General features: G+C 40.2%; 1 protein-coding gene across 1 annotated transcript; it reads right to left on the bottom strand.

The window, feature by feature from the left end:
* Nucleotides 1–1,913: 1,913 nt before the first annotated feature.
* Nucleotides 1,914–10,838, bottom strand: surf4 (surfeit 4). The gene is made up of 6 exons (XM_086152163.1): nt 10,598–10,838; nt 8,047–8,233; nt 5,956–6,032; nt 5,820–5,863; nt 4,929–5,115; nt 1,914–4,454 (listed from the first exon to the last, which is right to left on the bottom strand). Exons 1-6 carry the CDS (start codon nt 10,643–10,645, stop codon nt 4,188–4,190), a joined length of 810 nt encoding a protein of 269 aa, XP_086008289.1. The 5' UTR covers nt 10,646–10,838; the 3' UTR covers nt 1,914–4,187.
* Between the last annotated feature and the right edge of the window lie 1,232 nt (nt 10,839–12,070).

The following is a 12,070-nucleotide window of genomic DNA, read 5'->3' as shown; positions in this document are numbered from 1 at the left end:
TACATTTTTATAAAGGTTAAAATATATATGCATGATGTAATACATGGACAAAAAAATAATGGAATAAATTACTATTAATTTTTTGACATTTCATCTCCTATTTGAATCTACAATAACCATTGCTCTCCATGAGATTCTGGAATGTCAGTGTGGATTTTGTCCCTATTCATCCATAAGAAGGACCTCACATGTTTGGCGTTTTCATATAAAGTCAGAGAAGTCAAACACAGAGGTCATGCACAGAGGAGGTATAGTGAATATATTGGTAGAAGGATGCTGGGGTTGGAACTGCCAGACAGGATGTCTTGTAAGACCAAAGAGAAGCGTTATGGATAAAGTGAAAGAGGACATGAAGTTAGTTGGTGTGAGAGAAGAGGATACAGAGAATAAGGAAAGATGGAGGAGGTTGATAGGCTCTGAGGGGAGTAGCCGAAAGGAAAAGAAGATGAACAGAATCTAAGGAGGTCAGGAAGTGATGTCAAAAGTCAAGGCTTCACTCGCCACCCCAGTTTTAGTATACACCAGAATTGATGCTTTTGGGATTTGTTATTGGTGTGGAGTATAGTCAGTCTTCCATACCAAAATCATCTGGCCATGCCCTAATACACGCTTTGTGCCCTTGGACACATTCATGCTGGGTTAGAGAATCTCCCTACTCCACACCCCCACCCTGAAACTATTCTCACAAATTGCAGCTACAGAATTATTCACAAAGACAAGATATGATGATGCAGTCAAAATTCCCTTCATGTGAACAAAGGGCCCCATCGCCCGAGGCCTGAAAAACAACCCCACTCCTTTATCCCTCCTCCACCGGATTTTACAGTCACAAAGGTAACATTCTCCTGTCACCCACTGCTCCTCCATGTCACGATTCTTCACTTTGCTGGATGTATTTCCTCTTCCCCGAAGAGCAGTGATGTTAGGTTAGTGCCCAGCTACACTGTGATTGGAAACCCAGTTCACAAAGCTCTCCGCACACACTTTTTTGTTAACTGCCAGAAGATGTCTTCAATTCTGTGCCTCAGCTCTTCTGATTTTACTTGGTCTTCCATTTCCTGTTTGTGACACTTCCAGTTCCACATTTTTAAAAATACTCAGGTTGACCATCTTGGGGAAGAATTGTATGAATATAACTTATTTCAAAAGTGGTATCCCATAAGGGAACTGCGGTCAAATTTACTGAGCTTATCAGGCAAACTAGTTATGCAGAGAATAGCATGCTGGATTATACACCTGCTTATAATTCTCAAAAATATATATTATATATCATCAATATCTGTTTTTTCTATGCAGTAAACTTCGGATATATTCTGGCTTGAAAACAGAATGCGTTATATATGCAGGGTACTTGGGGTTAGTCATTTAAAAATACTGCATATTGAGGGTAGTCATAATCTTAAAAACAGGGCCTGTGACACATTTGTATCCCCCATCCCACTTTGGATATTAGAAAACATTAACCTTTGCTTCGAAAATTGCACCATGTAATCAAAGGTATTTATAAAATGAAGTTCACATTTGGTAACAACACATGGCTTGGGCTATTATTCTATTTGCTGTTCATGGAATGAACAAAAAAAAAAACAGTTTTTCTCAACTTGATATCACTACAGGCTGTGATCTGTTTTGATCAAAAACACTGATTAACTCTTAGAAACATAGGAAACCACATATCTTCTGATACTTCCCTATAAAAGATATATTAGGTGGCAGGAATTCTGTTTCATTGGATTATAAAGGAGTAGTAAATGTGTTTCATCACTGAATTTAAAAACTATGTTACAGTGAAGGTTAAATATCTGACAGAAGGGGAAGTCTGTCAGGAGAGATAATTTTTTGATATCTGGCCATTTCACATATAGTCCATAATGGTGAGTGTTACTGCTATATAAAGATATAAACTCACTAAACAGAAATGAGCCCAGTTTTTATTTTCACGTCATGTTTGATAAAATAAATGATTGAGATTTATTTTTTTCCTTTATCCAGCAGTTATTGATGTAATCCACATGAGACATGGTTGCTCTGACAAATGTGGCAATGACACAAATATCTCCAGATAACTCCAAGTATTTACATCAAAAGTCTGCAGCTTAAGTGCCGAAGAGCATTCGGCACATTAGTCCAGTAAAGATCAGGATTTGTCCTTTACTTTAAAACTAAATAAAAACAAAGCCTTGATTCACTGCCCATGTTTCTTTTTTTTCAAAGCCATACAAGCTAATATCCTATGAGGCGGTGAATTCAGGTTTTGAATTTTTATTTTTTGCCATGAATTTCCAAAATGAAAAGAAAAAGCTCAAAAATACAATATAAACTTCTGTAAATCAATACACTGATTTTTTTTTTTTAATTTTCTTACACAAGGCAAAAAAAAACAACACTAAGTGAAGACGAAGTCTGGGCGGCTAGTGGCTCTGCTTCGTCTTCTTTACCTTTCTAGATCGCAGAACAAGGTGATTCACAAATGCCTCCACTCCCATGACATCCCATCATACACAGTTCGCTGGTTAGGCATTTGCCAAAGACGTACAGAACAAAGTGCCTAATGAGTCCTGTAGCTAACAACTGTGCTGCAATTCCGATAAAGCACAAAAATTCCACCACTTGAGAATACGACGCACACCCCACCCTTCACCTCAACCACATACGTGGATACACCCAGGAACTAGCAACCTGTTAAGATGAGTTGACATTTATTTAGATGAGCTTGAAGGTGTTCAGGTGCATATAAAGGCTGGAACGAAACAAAAAAAAAAAAAAGTGGGGGGGGAGGAATTGAAACCTGGAGAATCAAGGCGAGCTTCTGTTGAACGAGAGCCTCAGTCAGGGTTGGAAATTAACTTGTCCAACTTCTTTAGTCATAGTTGTGGTTTCTACCAGCCATGAGTTATATTTCCACATAAAAACATTGAGAAATCATGTTTCAGTTAATGTCACCATTTATGTATCAGTGCAGCTCAATTGGGGAAATCTAAGATAGGAGATGGAAAGGCAAATATAAATTATGTTGATGCTGAACAAATATCAGTGCAGTTTTTATCCCGCCCCCGCCACAGTCAATGTCAGACAGTCCTGTGTTTTGGGTTCAGTAAGTTGTCTCTGAAATATTTAATTTTAAACATTTCCAAACCATTCTATTGGCTTTTGACAGACGATAAACTTGAGCCGAGCTAAGGATGGAGTGTAGCCAACTTGCTGCAGTGGAACTCATATTTTGAAATCTAGTTGTGGTGTGACATTGGCTAAATTTTGCAAGTTTGCTTCCCCATAGCGTAATGCACCAGCCACTGCACATATAGAAAGCCCTTTACAGGGCTAGCGACTCAACTACCCACAAGCCCTATGGGCAAAGGCAGGAGAGGAGGCAATCATGCTAGTGGAGAGGCATGCTCAGTCATTCACATGTGCAGCAGAATAACCTCACTGCTTTTACCTCAGAAAAGTAATGCATCGGCATGGATGTGTTTAGGTAAAACAAGCAGACTGACAAAAGTTGTGGAATGTCACAAAGCTTTGTAATAAAACCACATTACTGTTTTCTCACTGCATTGGCTGATGGTTTGAAGTACATTACTCATATTTGGCACATGAAAATTTCCAACCCTGTTAAAAAAAATTACATTAACATTTAATAAAAAAAATATCAATGAGGCAATCCAAAATAAAAAAAAAAAATAAGAGCATCCATGCTGGAGCCAGAGATACTGCACTTTCTCCACTTTACCAGGTTTATTCAGAAGATATTAAAGTTGAACTATGACAACATAGATTAACATCAGCTTAACATTATACTCCATTCGATCATCCTCTGCATGAAAAAAAGTACAATTACCCTTTCACTTTTTGTACCTTGCACTTTGAAATACATGGGCCGTTTTATTCTTGCTGTCAACAAAAAAAAAAAAAAAAAAAAAATCACACAAGAATATATGAGAGAAAATCTGGCATTGTTGTATTTAACTTAAAATAAACAGCAGTCAGGAGGAAAAAGGAAAAACATGTCCATGTTCCTTGATAGGTAAGGTGGCGTGGAAGGATTTGGCTTTAAAATAGAAAATCTAGAGAGAGAAAAAAAGGAGGTGTATCCAGGTGGGCTGAACTGAAGAGGAGGGTCTTTTGTGTCCCAGTCGGTGGGGGAAGTTAGTGGTGCTGTGCAATCCTCTTATCCTGACCACTGTTGCCTACCATTCCTTTTTCTTTTCGTCCATGGACACGCCGCCGGGCCCGAGGGCCACCACTAGCAGCAGGCCGCCGATGACCGAGGTGGTCTGAAAGAAGTCGTACTTGAGGAAGTCGTGCATAGGCTTGTAAGCTGGGATGGTCCAGAAAGCGTTGAAGTAGAAATTGATGACGAGGAGCCACAGGACCAGGGTCAATGCTGCCAGCTTGGTTTTAAAGCCAATGGCCACCAGGATAATGAGAGCTGTCCCCACCATGTTCTGCAGGATCTGAGAATGTTGAGATCATTTAATAGTTCTGTCAAAGTATTGGATATTAGATAATCAAAAAATAGGCATGGCAGTATTTTACTAGGGAAATTACAACTATGATCATGATAGGGCAGAAAATGAAAAGTGCTTTCTCCATCCCAACTCTGCATTTTTCTAGTTTTAACTAAAATTCTAAAATTGAATCCTAAAATTTCATTTTTGGCTACTGCATATGCGAGAACTTTAAACCCAACAGCCACTATTCACAAGACCCCAAAGCAAGATTAAATTACGATAGCAGCCCACTAATACAAATAAGAGCTGGTAGGTAACATTTAGATATTAATGATTTAATAAGTATAATATAATATCGGCTTCACCTTCAACGACAAACCCCTCGTATTCAGACTGGATCAATAGAAATGTGGTGGCACGGCACCTCAATGAAAGAGAATCCCTCTGAATGATCGGAATGTCAGAGGGAGTACTTACTGAGAAGAAGCTGGAGTCAAAGTGCAGCAGAGTCATGAACATGAGCACCAGCAGGACACGGCCACCCAGCTGCATGTACTGCTTTGGTGAACTCTCGCCCATTGATGGGACCCCGGCAAACATGCTTTTTCCTTCCGAACGGGACTCAGCTAGCAAAAGAAGCAGACCACCGCCGAGAGCAAGGTTCCTGGGAGAGAAGAGTGGGAAGTTTATTTTAAGACAGAGCATGTCAAACCATGACCTACCCCAGCAGAAAAATGTCTGCAAAAACAATGCCCAGTGCAATCAGGGGTGTTGAGGCCATATAATGAGATAAAATTTAAACAGGCTCACTAAATCTATGTAAACAGGATTGAGGGGAAAAAAAACTGTATGAAAAAGAATGACATCTTTGCCCATGTCTCATTTAGACTGTGTCTTAAATTAAAAGTCCACAGTAACAACAGTCATTTATGTAATCAGCATAATACCGGATTTCTAATTCCTGCCACACCAAAGAGAAATAAACACTGATGATATGTGATTAAAAAAACAGAGATAAAAACAATCAATTACACCATAGGTGTCAAACTCTGGCCCGCGGGCCAGTTATATATTGCATAGTATTAAGCTATGCTTGTTCCATATTTCATTTTCAAGCAAAACTTGTTTGGGTTCATTGTTATAACTGAAGGAAGACTTTTTTCAATAAATGTGAATGTTGGCTTGCGACTATGTCCCAGTTTTGAATTTTGGCCCACTGTGTATTTGACTTTGACACCCCTGAATTACACTGTAATTTCCACGAACGATAGTTAATAAACAATAAATCATTGTCAAACAAATAATTTGATTACTAGGGTTAAGGTGCTCTGAAGGGTTCAACATAAAATTAGATTTTGTGACACCTACCTCATCAAAAATTTAAGGTCCCATAAAATGCTGTATGCGACAGTCTGGTGGAGAAAAATATATAAATCTAGGTTAGATACAAAGGCATGCCCTGACATATATCACAAAAAGTCTTTTACAATGTCACTGTCCTTACCTGTAGCGCTATGATGCCAAATAGTCCGAAGCAGGCATACTGCACAAAATTCCTACTGAGGATGAGGACACAACCACCTGTTAGGGGATACAGTGAGGCAACATATGACCATTTAATAGTTTTGTACATATTATGATGAAACCTCCAGGGTTGTGAAGGCTTCTAATGTAGCAATAGCTGTAGCTTCGCATTCCTTATGGCAGGCTGAATCATTTTGTAACATTTAGATGATTTAAATGTCTATTTGATTTCGTGAAATCATTCTGTGTGCGCCACATGGGTGATGGCCAACAGCCACCAAGGGAAACCCGGGGAACCGGTCTAAAAAAAATGTACGTTACTGCCAAAGCGGCTTCTGCGTGCCTGAACAGAAATGGTGTCACTCCCAGGACAACAATAACAGCACCGGTCTAAAATGGTTTGGCTGGAGTCTGAGATTGTCAATGAATTTACAAGCAAAAATCAGACATTAAACCAATTTTTGAATACAGGCAAAGAGAAAATCCTTCTTTTAAAAATAATATTCAAGGAGGAAATATGGGTAAGCATATGGGCACAGGGTGATAAAAATTAATACTTCAACAAATGCAACAAATAATTAATAAATTAATTAATTAAAAAAAAACTGTATATGACTGAGACTAGTATCAGGTGTGACCTCTTAACTGCTAATGAGTAGTCATCATAATTTATTACATCAGTATGCGGTACTAATGAATCAAATTATTACCTATGCACTCAAAAACACCTTTGCGTCTCTATTTTGCACTATTGTGATGCCACTGGGTGATTAAAACCTTCAAATAAATCAGACGGGCCTGCCAGCACCAACAGCATCAGCTAGAATATGTTCTCCAGGTACACTTAAACTTGTCCTTGGGGACAGGGGGACGACGACTCAAGATTAGCCAGCAAAGTATTTTGGAAAAAAACATCATGAGGCCACATAAAAAACAAATGAATAAAAAATATTCCCCTGAGGACTATTCCTGAGATGCCATGCTTATGAGAATGGGACAGACAGACTAACAAGCTGAAAACATGACGCCAATGGCCAACGCCATTAAGATATCATGTGTGATTATGCCCCAAACACTGACGTGCAGATTTAAGAGAAGCTAAATATGAGGGACAACTAAAACCAAACAGTCTGTTTCAAGGGCAGGGAAGCTTCAGGTTTGGACTGGGCGTCAACACAGATCTCACATCCAACAGACATTTTGCTCCAAAGGTCAAGGAGCTTGGAGCACCTGTTGTGGCGCTAACACTCACAAACATTTGGATCAAGAGTTTGCAAACCTTTTAATTACACAAGGTGCCAGATATTTGGAACCCATACAGTAGGTTTAGAATTTAAATTAAATTTACTTTGAGTTTAAACTTGTTTCACATTTGTAAATCTTTTGATAAGATTTAGCAGTTTATTGTCATATGTACAGAGTGGAAAAATGTTTACCTGTACAATGAAATTCTTACTTTGCTGTCCGCACTGCATTTGGATTTGTATTGGCAATAAATGGGTAATGTAAACATTATTATAAAAATGGACAGTGTTGGCACTGCAACTTTGAGTGCAGCTTAGTGTGCAACTCACAAAGTGAAAATCACACAAAAATATTTGAGAGAAAATCTGGCATTGTTGTATTTAACTTAAAATAAACAGCAGTCTTTGCACGACTGCAAAGTGCAATGCTGAGTACAGTTCAAATGGCAGAAAAATAAATGAAAAAATTAAGATTTTTGGTAAGAATAAGACACTTTTAAACTTCAGCTCAAACTTATTGTTTCCTGCTGGCTCTTCTACACTCACCCGTTGGGTTTATATCTACGCGCTGATTTCTATCAAGGGCTTTTTCCCATTGAAATCCTGCAAGATACTTTGTAAAACATTTTGATGCTGGTAAAAACCTTGCAGTAGACTGTTAATATAAAGTATCAAATAGAAAACATGAAAAATTATATTTCGTAGTTTAGAAATACCTCATTTCTACATATGATCTTAACCAACTTCCCAGGTCAGAAAAGTGCCTATGACAGTGACATCCGAGCTGCATCGAGAACTTGAACACGCACCGCCTCCAATTCACTCACCCAGCTGTCCTATAAGATTAAGTAGCACAAAGCACGTAGCCAGGAAGTAGCCGCAGCTCCATGTAGCCTCGATGTAGTCTCTCTGCTCGTACCACTGAAACCACATGCGGATGCCGTCCTCCAGGAAGGTGCTAATGAGACACAGACGTGCCAAATGGGGCAGGTACTGTTTGGTCACCCGCAGGAACTGGATAACGGACAAAAAAGGGGAATGGATGAGCGGGAGAAAATGGAAAAAGAACATTTGAACAATTGTGAAAAACAGTCACAGCATAGATGTGGTTCATGATGTCAAATAGAAATACATTACATATTCCTAAAAAGAAACTCTAAGAATCATTTGAAAGACTTAAAAATAAATAAATAAATAAAATTGATTACCAGCGAGATAAACACAGAAATAAAATTATTAAAAGAAGTCAACAAAGCTAAAAAGTTTTAAAATGTATTTAAACCTTTGTAACATCTTGCCGCTGAATAACGTGGTTCCACAATCTTTAGTTATGAGCCTGCTTCTAAGGGAGTCCATTTTTACAGCTTTGTCTTAGAGCAAAATGTTCACCGTCTCAGGATGATTTCCACTTTTCTCCCTTCTTATCCTCCAAAAAACTTACAATAATAACTGATATGATAGCCACTCCTCTGATAGTTAATTTGATAGTTTACTGCGAAACAAACAAACAAAAAAATCCTTAGTAGCTGCATCTGAAAGAGATTGTTTTAAAATATTTCCTCTGTCATCATCCATATTTTTGGCCACAAAATAAAAAACAAAATAATCTCACTGTATGTTACACCCTTTTCTTTTCCGAAATCAGGAGTGTAACACTCGCTAACACATTTCTAGACAGTCACTTATAGATTGATAGGTTTATAGTAAGCCAAATTGTGTTTGACTCTGATATACACAAATTTGTTTGCGTTTCTCTAAAACTGTTAAATAGTGAATTATTAAAACAAAGTTCTTGAAAAATATAGAGGATGTTGAAAAACAGACCATCACAGAAGTGGGATAAAGCTCCCACATGACCAACAAAAATATCCTGATGCGTTTCCCTCAAATCGAACATTGTAAATGTTTAAAAAAATATGGCAATACAACAGTCAAAGTCCTGAATTACACTGCGATCTGCGATTTTCAATATATGAATTGACTCTTTATTGCAGCACAAACCACACATTTCCGAAGAGGTTTATGGTACGCGTCAATATTTCAACGTCAACAGACTGAGGCAGTTCTTTTTGACTATCGTGATTCATGAACAGATCTTTCATTACTACAGCCGTGGAGCAGGGCCCGGCCCCCCTGGCCCCAGGCCCGCCTACTGAGCAGTCCACATCAGCACTGTCAGACCATTCTAGCCTATCACCGTCAAACAACTCCCTCTATGTCTCCTGCCTGAGATATGAATGGACAAACCTAGAGCCAATCCAGATAAGACCGAGGGAGCGCCATCAGCCTTGACAGAGACCTAACTCTGGGGCAATGATGGCCCAAGACCTTTTTGTAGGAGGGAGTTCCATGTCCCTAAGGGAGCTTCTGCAAGGATATTTCTATCACATGTAACTTTTAGAACAAGTGTGCCGTATAAATGTGAATGAATGCCCATTTTCTGACACGTGGGTTCATTTCAGCAGGCCATCAAACACAAAAGCCTGGCTCCACCACTTCATTTTGGACTTTCAATGGATAAGCAGACGTGCCTCATTTTTCCTACAATTTACACGGCCGTGAATCAATCATCTAATGCAGCAGCGGATGAGCCATACTAAAACTAATTCAGAGCCACATTACCCTCATAGAAAATAATGAAAAAAAAACAAAAACTACTTTGGTGATATATCGGTGTATGCTCCAACAGGGGACACAAACATATGAAATATGATCTGGACACCTCGGCCCAATTCTGTTGGCACCGATGTCATGCCAGGAGTAAAGTTGAAAGACCAACAGAGACATAAACAACAATACGAATGCATTCATACAAAGTGGATGGTACAGTGGGCCACACGTTAAAGGGAAGGGGGGGCTAAGGGGGGCAACTTGTAGATATCAGTCTAAAATTTACACCGAGTTTGAACTAAAACGCCCTGGCAAATCACTGTGATCACAAAATCCAATTGCAAAACTGTGATTTCACAAGCGCTGGCCTTGCTAACACACCGGATGGCTAACACGGCAGGCTAACACCTATTAGCTCCAATAACGACGGAGGTGCTCAGCTTTAAACCTACAGGCTACGGTCGTGGCAAGACCCCAAAACGTCAGCGCCACTTCATCGCCAATTCGAGAATTCTATTAAATTCCACCGGAGGGGAGCCGCGGTACGGCTTGCCATGTCAGTCATTTGTCATGCAAATGAAGTCGTGGGTAAATTAGCCGCGCTGACGTAAGCTAGCGGCTAAAGCCGGGGTAAGTGCGCCGAGACCCCGGCGCGTCAGATAGAAACTCCTCGCTGACACAAACGCCACTTCCAATTCCCATACGTATTAGCATGCTAGTAAGCTAACGCGACTAGCATCAACCGCCGTGCTAAAAACCCCAAGTTACCTGATCTGCCACGTCTTCGGCCGTGTTCATGAGATCCTCCTGCCCCATGTTTGTGTGGTATTAAGATCTTTTACCAAAGCAAGGCTCGGCGCGGTTCGGGGCGTGCTGGACTTCTTTTTTTGTTTCCTCTGGCTTTTCGCACAAATTGTCCCTGCCCTCCGTTAACGTTATTTACTTGAAGATCCGCTGATCGCCTGGAAGCTGAGAAAGGCCGCCTCCGCCCCACAATGCTCTGCGATTTGACGAGGGAGTCCGATCCCCCCCCCCTACATGGAACTGCAACCGCTGTATGCCACGTATGCTGGTCGTCCAGGGGCTTCACACACACTCCTGTCTTCACACCCGCACCAGACACAACCCCTAAAACAAAGTGCAAGGGATCAGGTGAAACTAGCAATAATTACAGATTACAAAGAGTATTGTGTTTATCATCAGGTGTTCTTTGTGTGTGTGTGTGTGTGTGTGTGTGTCTTCACTATTAAGAAATAAAAATGCATTATCCTAAAATGAGGGTTTCGACAATCATGATCCTCAATTGTAGCTTGGATTGATCATCACAAATGAAGACACAGACACCCTCTCTCTCTGTCACACACACACGCACACAGATGAACAACTTTGAACGTAAAACAAAGTGTAAGCAACAGTTTACAAAGACAACGTTGTGTCCGTGGAGTTCCTATCTCCCTATTGTAACCTTTTATTGTACAAAATTTATTCGCGTCCAGTATAGTTTTCCCCCCTCAAACGGCTCCATCAGAGGGACAGCACATGTTAGATGTTTTGGAGATCGTTTCAGACACGTACAGAGGAGGGATAGGGAATATTTTGCTAGAGGGATGCTGAGGTTGGAACTGCCAGGCCAGGGATTTATGGATGGAGCGAAAGAGGACAGGAAGTCAGTTGGTATGAAAGAAGAGGATGCACAGTAAGTGGTCAGACGGGGGAAGATAATTGGTTGTGGTGAAGGGAGCAGCTGAATTGAAATAAAGAAGCAAGAAAAGTTTTAGGGATGCCCAAGAGCATAGGGTCTCATCCAGGAGGTCCTTCACACTTCTTTGTGATGCTGTCGATGCTGAGCCAGGAGCTCCTCTGGGCCCCATTGGTAATTGGAAAAAGGAGGCAAGGTCGAGTGCCAATAGCTGGGACATTTGGCCCCAAGCTCGGATTTTTGTTTCATGAAGCAGATGTTGGCGATGACCCTGAGATTGTTCTGGGCCAGATGTGGGCACTGCAAGCTGGAAGTATGTTTTACTTTTTCAATCTTTGTCCCACCTTTCACTTCATGCCAAATGCGGAGGGGATAAATACAGTGAATGCTTTTAAACTATACTGACCTATTGCATTATCCCCAATGGGCATTTTGGTTTGCAGAAAGACAATCAAAACTATACAAATTGATAAAATATATAAAGTCTTGTGTAGGAGGTAGAAAAATAGGGGAGGGGTTGATAAAGGGCTACCACCTGCCGA

Source organism: Fistularia commersonii, chromosome 9, assembly GCF_037954325.1.
Source record: "Fistularia commersonii isolate RoL2024-O1a breed Wild chromosome 9, RoL_Fcom_v1.0, whole genome shotgun sequence".
Taxonomy (NCBI): Eukaryota; Metazoa; Chordata; class Actinopteri; order Syngnathiformes; family Fistulariidae; genus Fistularia; species Fistularia commersonii.
The sequence above is the reverse complement of the archived record's forward strand: the minus strand, read 5'-3'. Positions and strand labels throughout refer to the sequence as shown.